Raw genomic sequence first — 9806 nt, 5'->3', positions numbered from 1 at the left:
TTGGTTAAGAGTTCACCTTGCATGTTTTGCTTGAACGAACAACCATGGACATTTTAGCGTGAAATCAACTACTGTGGGCGTGCTGCTATCCACATATTTAGCACACATCTTGAACAAAATTTGTAGTGATTGCTTCCAAGGCTTAGTTCAAGCTTCTCAAAACTCTGCCATCATCATTCATTCAAATCCTATAATTGCAACTGTAACATTCATGATCTACATCCAAGCATAAATATACTATAAAAACACCAATTATTTGATTTAATTGCTTTGGTATGAGATGCATATATTAATAATCAGAGAAAGCTACTAGGATCATAGGAATTAAAGGCACGTTTAAATCACACAACATAAATATCTTTCACTAAATCAAAAAGGTTTTGACCATAATACATTTTTATTATTATGAAATTGACCATAATGCATTTAAGTGAAACAAAAGGTTGCAGATTATCAAAAATGAAAAAGAAAATGACAAAAAGATAAAGAAGAAGAAGAAGAAGATATGAATACATATCATTGAGGAAATGGGGTAGGCGGAATTGGTGACTGAAACCAAAGTCAAGGAAAATGACATGTCACGGGTGAACTCAAAAGTGGCATGCGGCCTCCACTTGTATGCATCATCAATAATTTATTATTATTATCTTCATCTTCATTATCAACATATTTCTTTTAATTTTAAAATAAATTTATTGAAAATGTCAAGCTCTATGCTTAATTCATTTATTAGGTAAATTTTATGTAATTAATATCTATTTATTAGACCTAGTGTGCATTCCACGTTAAAATATACAACAGTTATAAATAACAAGTTCTTTTATTTGTTTATTTTTAAGTTTGATCATGTTCGGTTTAATTCGTTAAAAATTTTGGGCTTGGAAAATAGTAGTCAATCAAGAAATTTGGTTGAGAAAACTTTTGTTTGACTTGAATCTTATGTAGGTTGAAGCAACCCAAATTTTATGCGACAACCATCCGCGATAACAGTCCTATTTTGTGAAAGAAGTTAAAAAAGCAAAGAAGTGACTCTGATTCATTGCAGTACTGAAACTCAACTTGCAGAAATTCTGACCAAACCACTTGGAAAGATGAGGTTTGAGAAGTTGAGAAATAAAATTGGTGCTCACAGCATGAAGGCCAAGGAGGAGTGTTGTGAGATGACTATTCATGTAGCAAGCACATTTTGCGAACCCTCCTAGATTGGCGAACTCACAGCAAGTGGCGAGCTACCCCAAATGAATAGTTAGTGGAAAGCTCATTACTTTGGCGAACTAGAATGTGAACTGGGGCTGGAGGAAAAATGTGAATTAGGATCACAAAAAAAATACGAGCTATCTAAAGCTAAACCATAAAGCTACAAAGCAACTGGATTTAAAGAACTTTTGTGCAAGTTCTGCTTTTAGATTATGATTTCTATATCTTTAGGAGATTTAATATTTATTAGCATAGTATATTTGATTTTTATTAGCACAAAATCTTTGTTATTTCTTTCCATAATTAGGAGTTTTTCTTGTTATAAATACCCATGTTTCATTATTCAAAAATAGAGTGCAACATATGAAACTTTAGCAAACTATTTTGTTGCTAAATTTCTTATTTCTACTCTACAATTATTCCTTTCTTAGTATCGAAATTCCAACAAACTTGAAGCACAGAGGATGGAGGCTCAGGCACCATCTGACTCCATATGTTCAATTTAAGGTCAAAAACGTGACGCCAAGGTCCCCTTACGTATTCCCAATACATCCCAAAATTAGAATCCATATCTATCACATAAATCTTATTACCGATAACAACTACGATAGGCCATTCTACAACTACTATTAAAGGAGGAACTTCTTTCCGACCTCCCTCAGGATTATTGGTATTCAAACAACACACCATTTCGTCTATACGATGGATATTGGAGCCCAAAATGGCGAATTTGCATTGACAACTATATGGATTATGATACCGCTTTAAATACCATACATAAATACCATACATAAGTTTGATCATAATTTTATGTAATTATGATGCCTTATAAATACCATACATAAGTTTGAGAGCATAATTATAGGAAAAAGCCGATGGGATTCCCGATATAATCAACTTATTATTTTTCACTATCAAAGACGATAACCTTAACCTTCATCTCATTCAAAACCCGAGACTAAATTCAAGGCAAGAAAATTCTCACAAATTTCACTCTCTCGCCAAAGTTTATCTATTCCCCTAATTTAAAAAAAACTATTTTAAAAAATATATTTTTTCGGACAGTTTTAGCTAAATTAGCCTCATACTACAATTCAATAGATTAAAGTTACCTCATTTCCGTTTTCTCTCTTTATAAAAAATGTAATTCAATAAATAAGATTAAAAATTCCATATTAGAAATAAAAAAATTAATTTATTTAACTTAAAAAGAAAAACACAAAGACTCACTTCATATCACTAGTCTACCATGTATAAAGAAAAGAAAATGGGCCCACATATGTTTCTCTCTCTATCAATCTGTAGTTTTCACCATATCAGTATCATCATTCTCTCTCTACATATTTGATTTTTCCATCTGGGATTTCTCTGTTCTTTTTCGAGTTCTTCAAAGCACAGAAACGAAGCAATTCGAAGCAGTTCAGAAAGCAAAAAAGCTATTTATTGTTACTTATTTTTTTCTTTCTAATTTTCTTCTTCTTCTTCTTCTTCTTCTTCTACTTTAGTTTGGTTCTCATAGATTTTTGAAATCAGGCTTAAGCCTCTGAGATTTACTTCCATTTTTGTCTTTTTCTTTCAGGTATCTTTTCTTTCTTTGACTTCTCTATTTTCTTTTCATCTTTTCTTTTATCTCCCATCACTTTACAAAGTGGCAAGATTAGCTCAAAAAAGGGAATTTTATCATATTCCTTTTGTTTTGATCCCTTTTTATATGTTGCATAATCTTTATTTCAATCAGTTCGTGTCTGGGTTTTTCTGTTCTTAGGGTTTGTTTTCTTTGTTGGATTTTTTTTCCTGTATACTATATTTGTTCGATGGACCCTCAGTTTTTTCAATGTTGGAATGGGTGTGACGCCTTTTTATTTTTATTTTTAATTTATTGTCTCTTAGCTTTATCAGCTAACACATGACTGCTAAAGTTTTTGACTGTTGACTGATTCATTTTTTGTTTTGCTATTTTAGCTGAAAAGTCTTGCTAGGCCTCCAGTATCGAATCATTCCTTTTCAGCTTGGAATGTCCATTGTTAATGTTTTGACTAGAAGCAAATTCAATCTTACTTTTTTTTAGTTAAAAAGGTTTTATGTTTTCTAACATGGATCTCTCTAAATATTTGACTTCCATGCATAATAATCTTATATGGGGTTTAGGATATTATAGGGTAAAAGTCTTCTCTTGGGCTAAAATATGAATTTACCTTTATTTCGACTTTATTTTCTTTTGTCTCGCCACCAATTGTTCAAGTTATTTTATTTTCGACTTTATTAGAGCGATATTTGGGCCTATCATATTTACCATTCTCGGCTTATGAACAATTTGATTTGATTTGATTGCATTTAATTTGGGTCAAATTATTGATCTTTCCTATATGTCCTTCCCAACTTGAAGGCTTGCCCATGGGATGACAATTTGTGTGTAAATTCTGGCTGCTTTGTAACTATTTCTGGTTTCATTGCAAGAAAGCAACAAAAACGAAAAGGGCCGAGAAATTCACTGTTCTGGTGATTGCTTTCCAGGTAATTTTGGGTGATTCTGGTTTTGCAAGTTATCTCTTATGTTATTCTGACAAAAGCCGGGAGGATGTTGAAGTTTATAACTGGACTTTAAAGAGTTTGATAGATATGGGTGATACTTGACAAGTTGTTTGAGACTCTGGTGTGGCACATAGCTCTTTGGTATTATTTTAGAAAGAAAAAAATGGAGCAAAAGGAAAGTGAGAGTTGGAAAGAATTGGTGAAGAAAATGCTTCCACCTGGTGCATCTCTCCCTGAAGATTCTTCGCAGCTTGATTACTCTATAGCTATGGAATATCAGGGTCCTCCGGTCACTTATGAACTGCCTAGAGTTGAGCCTCTTGATGTGAATCCACATGCCATACCTGCTGCAGAGTCACTCTCAGAGTCCCAAAGGTCAGTTGCTAATACTGGCCCTCCAGTTATTGAACCAATCCCCTTGCCAGTATCTTATATTGCTGATGTTGCAAGTCCGCCTGCACAGAGTCCAAGGGTTTCGGCAAGCTCTGAGTCAGTAGTATCTGTGTTGCAAAACCCTGATTTTTCTTCAGCTTCTCCTTCAGCTTCTCCTGGTTCAGTTCGCAATCCTCCAAGTAATCCTCCGAAACAAGCTGTTAATGAATTGAGGAGAGTGCCAGTTGTCACATTTAATACCGTTGAAAGGTCAGAGGGGAAAGATGTGGATATGGATAAGCCCGTTTTCCCTGAATTTGTTGGGGTTTCAAAGGAAAGAAGAAGAAAAGAAGAATTTGTTATCGTTGTGGTAAGAGAAAATGGGAAACAAAGGAATCTTGCCTTGTTTGTGACGCTAAATATTGCAGCAATTGTGTACTTAGGGCAATGGGCTCAATGCCTGAAGGACGGAAATGTGTGACATGCATTGGCCAGCCAATCGATGAATCAAAGCGATTAAGACTAGGCAAACATTCTAGGCTCTTGTCTCGATTACTTAGTCCTCTGGAAGTGAAGCAGATTATGAAAGCAGAGAAAGAATGCTCTGCTAACCAGCTCCGACCAGAGCAGCTAATTGTGAATGGGTATCCATTGAAGCCAGAAGAGATGGCAGAATTACTTGGGTGCCCTTTACCTCCAAGGAAGTTGAAGCCTGGTAGATATTGGTATGATAAGGAATCTGGTCTCTGGGGAAAGGTAAGTTCTATTGCAGTATGCTGTTTTATGTTTCACTTGGCTTTTCTAATTGAACAAGTAGGAAGGGGAAACATCTATAATTTGGGGATCTGATTTGTTCATGACTTCTTATTGAATTGGCAGGAGGGAGAAAAACCTGATCGGATCATTAGTTCAAACTTGAATTTCACAGGGAAGCTTAATCCTGATGCAAGCAATGGCAATACTGAAGTTTATATCAATGGCCGGCAAATTACAAAACTTGAATTGAGGGTGCTAAAGGTAGTTTATAGTTAATACAGGATCTGTTATTTGTTTTTCTTAATCATGGTATTTCTTTTCGGTTTTATTCCCTGATTTTAGGATTCTCAATCTCAGGCTCCTTTTGGTACCAAGTATTCTCACCGTTTTTTACTTCCCATAGAGACATTTGCTTTAGAATTAGTGGGATTACTGGTTTGGGCTTGTGTGACATTCGGATGCTCAGCAGGGCGATTATACGCCGGTTGTTACTATATACTTTGTAAGATAGTCTTTGAGTCAGCACTTCAGGAGCAGCGGATGTTCACTTTTACGTCCATTGTGTTTTAAGCATGCTTTCAGCAAAGTACTTTGTCTGTTTATACCTTGGTGTTAGTGCCTACTCTTGACAGCCATGATATGGAACAAGCAGTGTTTGGTGCTTGTTGTTGCTTTTATTAGAGTTGGGTCGAATAGTTTAGGCATGTGTTTTATTTGGTGTGCTTGCAATACCTCTCACGTAAACATTCATTTTTGTAATTACCTGGCAAATATAACTATTGTTATGTACCAAACACTGTTAGAAGTTAAAATATATTGTTGATTGGAATTAACATGTCAAGGTTCTAAGAAAGTTGTTAGAGCTTTAGCTTCACATTCCTTCTATTTATATATATTGTAATTTTCCCATTTTAATTGTCCCGACTAGTATACAGCTATTCAAATATCATAAAGTTAGGCATGTAACTTCCATTGTCGAATCTTTGTCATTACAGTTTATAAGTAACAGATTCCTCTTAATAAACACTTTAACAACTAACTTTTTTGTTATTACGCCTTTTCTGTTAGACATGTTAATAAATGTTTTAGCCTCAGCAACTGATTAAAATGCAAATGGGAATGAAGTAATATATTAAATGTATATCTTCACTTCTTTAACCAATCATTGGTGTATCCATTTGATGCTTTCAGTTGGCAAATGTGCAGTGTCCACGTGACACTCATTTTTGGGTTTATGATGATGGACGTTATGAGGAAGAAGGTCAAAATAACATTAGAGGAAACATCTGGGAGAAGGTACGTAAAATATGAACAGCCGCAGTTGTGTCATGGGTATTCTGATGTGATCTGGATTTGATTTTTGCTATACAGGCAACAACTCGTTTTATCTGTACCTTGTTCTCTTTGCCTGTGCTCCATGGTCAACCTCAAGGAGCAAGAGAGGAGGTCAGCAATTATACTACTGTTCCAAATTATCTCGAGCAGAAAAGAACCCAGAAACTTCTTCTACTTGGGCTTCAAGGCTCTGGAACAAGCACCATCTTCAAGCAGGTGTGGCCTTCTCTTTGTTGCTAATAGTCTATTTTGCTCTAACTATTATGTTGTGTATTGCAATGCCAAATGTGTATTTGCATTGAAAATGAAAGTCAAATCACTTCAGGGATTTATTGCCCAGATGGAAGTTAGCTAGGCTATCTTGCATGAACATCATGAATCTCTGCCATTCCAATCCATTAGTAGATGAGGAGTATTTAAGGATATGCAGTTTATGAAAGCATTGAATTTGTAGCTTTGCATATAGTTCAACAATGCTTTTAATGTTCCGGGCTGCATTTCGTTTTATTTCATGCTTTCTGGTTTAGGAACAATTGGTCTTATGGTGTACGGATGATTAAGATGTGGGCAAATTGCCTTTGTGCTCAAGTGATCAAATTAAGTTATTAGCATTGGCTACAGCTGCATTTATCAAGCAAAGTTAGCCTAGAAAACTGATTGTTTCAGTCTTTCATTGCAGTCCATGTCATTTTTCTAATGTTCAGTATGCATATTGAACAGGCAAAATTTTTGTATGGGAATGGGTTTTCTACAGAGGAACTGCAGGATCTCAAGTTGATGATCCAGAGTAATATGTACAGATACCTTAGCATATTACTGGATGGGCGGGAGCGATTTGAGGAGGAAGCAATGTCTCGTATAAGAGAACTAGGTCCCGATGACCAGAATAGTGAAGCAGGTAACACTTGACAACATCAAAACCTTTCTTATTTAAACATAGTTTGAGCTTTTACGGTAGAACTTATTATTCCTGGTTGACATGTTTTATTGCATATATGTCTTTTTAATATGCATATTGCTTTTTTCTGTTTTATAATTGGCTGAAAGAGGAGGGAAAAAATAGTTTCTGACATTACTTTTCTGCTAGTGTTGTATAGAGGTTTGGTACATGATGATGCTTATAGGTCTCTTGGCCAAAAGCAAGAAAAATCATTTAACCGCGTCGCAACTTTTCCAGCATCTAAACTATACTTCAATCTTGTTTCAGGTGGGGAGGTCGACTCTAGTGAAACTAACCAGTGCATCTATTCTATAAACCCAAGGCTAAAGCATTTTTCTGATTGGCTTCTGGACATTATAGCCACCGGAGATTTGGATGCTTTTTTCCCTGCAGCAACACGTGAGTATGCTCCATTGGTTGAGGAGTTGTGGAAAGATCCTGCTATACAGCAAACGTATAAAAGAAAAGACGAGCTCCACTTTCTTCCAGATGTTGCTGAGTACTTCTTAAGCAGGGTGTGTCATTTTATTTTCTGTTGACTTTGTTGCCTGTATTTTACGTTTTATGTTTAGTATGTTGGCTTAATTGTTGCCAAATTTTTCTTGGCCATTTGATTTTCAAGTTATTCAACTCGAGGAAGATCCCAAGAGAAAAAAAAAAACAACTCATCTCAAATTCACAGCAATCTTTTGACCTATCTGATATACTTTTTGATTCCTTCAGGCCGTTGAGGTTTCAAGCAATGAATATGAACCATCTCATCGAGATATCCTTTATGCTGAAGGGATCACTCAAGGGAATGGTTTGGCATTCATAGAGTTTTCTCTTGATGATCGTAGTCCAATGTCTGAAACTTACACTGACAATTTGGAAGCTCCATCCCTGCCCCTGACCAAGTAATTATTCCAACCATTCTGTTATTATCATATGTTTAAGATTTATGGATTTGTTTCTAAATCATGTAATTACCTCCTACTCTGTCAATGGGGTGCTGCATCTTACAGATTGTCATGTTAGGTCATCCTTGCATCGTGAGCTAATTTATCATTTTTTTTTTTAATTTTACTTTTTACAGGTATCAACTTATAAGGGTAAATGCAAAGGGGATGAATGAGGGATGCAAGTGGGTGGAAATGTTTGAAGATGTGCGATCTGTAGTCTTCTGCGTGGCCCTTAGTGATTATGATCAGATATCGATATCACCAGAGAGCAGTGGCAGTGGAACGCTACTTCAAAATAAGATGTTGCAGACAAAGGAGCTATTTGAAACAATGATAAGGCATCCTTGCTTTAAGGATACCCCATTCGTGTTGATACTAAACAAGTATGATCTGTTTGAGGACAAAGTCAATCGGGTGCCGTTAAGTACATGCGAGTGGTTCATGGATTTCAGTCCAGTTAGGCCTCTCCATAACCATCACTCCCTGGCTCAACAGGCCTATTTTTACGTGGCAATGAAGTTCAAGGATCTGTATGCATCCCTTACTGGACGGAAACTATTTGTCTGGCAAGCAAAGGCAAGGGACCACCGGGTGAGTATCGATGAAGCATTTAAGTATATAAGGGAGGTTCTCAAGTGGGAAGAGGAGAAAGATGAAAACTACTATGGGGGAGAAGATTCATTTTACAGCACAGATGTTAGCTCCTCGCCATTTGTGAGGCAAGAATGAGGTGCATTCTGAATTTTACTTGTGTTCTTCCGGTTTAAAGAAGATTGTATAAGTGTTGTGCTTGCCTTGTTACTTAATTAAATAAGGATTAGTTGTTGTAATTTTTATTCTCTTTTGTATTATATATATATATCAATTTAATGATATCAGTGAAATTTGCTTCATATTTGATTCTCCCAGACTGCGTTGTTGCGAGAGGTGAGAGGTTGGTTCCTAATGAGCTTTTTCAGATTTCGTTGTAGTTGTCGCTTGTGCCATGGGCCTGGATTGCCTAGCGGGCACATCACTTTATTGTCTTTTAAATGTTACTTTATTGTACGGTTATTATATTTTGGCAGAGAATAGGTGTGAGGATTTATTTTTTGAGGAAAATAATATTTTAAATGTTTCTAATATGGGTATGCATTTCGGTTCGAAGATTTAGATTTATAATGCTTACAACTCAACTTATAAGTAGAAAAATAATATGTTTCAAAGTATTCGAATCTACATCTTCTTACATTAATAATAATGTCCATATCAATCGATTTAAAATTTAATCGGCTAAATAGTTCGGATTTTATATATTAAAAATTAAATAAACCAAATTAATCATAAAAATTATTAAATTAAACCAAATTAAAAAGTTTAAATTGAATTGAAAATTTTCTATTTTTCAAAATTTTTTTTGTCAAAATCAATTCAACTGAAATCTAAAGTCCTGGAAGTATGTTTAACAAATTTGTCTAACTAAAATTATTTTATCAATTAAAATTCTCCCATACTTTCTCGAACTTGAAACCAAAGATGAAATGTATATTTAGTGTTTGATAAATCAGTTGGGTTGGGGTTTTACTGAGTATTGGGTATATATATTGAGTGTTTATTTTATTTTGAATTTAGGTATGTAAATGGGTTTTAGGTCTAATAATTAATTTTTTATTTAATTTATTCAATTTAAAATATCAAAATTGAACACTGAGTGAATAAATCAATTAAACTAAACCTTGAAATCGACTAAACCC

At 35.0% G+C, this 9806-nt stretch overlaps 1 protein-coding gene across 1 annotated transcript; it reads left to right on the top strand.

The window, feature by feature from the left end:
• The first annotated feature begins 2483 nt into the window (after window positions 1-2483).
• Window positions 2484-8966, top strand: LOC107946783 (extra-large guanine nucleotide-binding protein 3). Its single transcript, XM_016881241.2, is given in 10 exon segments — window positions 2484-2776; window positions 3584-4435; window positions 4438-4857; window positions 4981-5118; window positions 6049-6153; window positions 6229-6408; window positions 6913-7090; window positions 7400-7647; window positions 7856-8028; window positions 8208-8966. Coding segments are annotated over 9 exon segments (2580 nt in total). The 5' UTR covers window positions 2484-2776; window positions 3584-3892; the 3' UTR covers window positions 8803-8966.
• The last annotated feature ends 840 nt before the right edge of the window (window positions 8967-9806 follow it).

This window comes from Gossypium hirsutum, chromosome A12, assembly GCF_007990345.1.
Source record: "Gossypium hirsutum isolate 1008001.06 chromosome A12, Gossypium_hirsutum_v2.1, whole genome shotgun sequence".
Lineage (NCBI taxonomy): Eukaryota > Viridiplantae > Streptophyta > Magnoliopsida > Malvales > Malvaceae > Gossypium > Gossypium hirsutum.
This window is presented reverse-complemented; position numbering and strand designations above follow the sequence as displayed.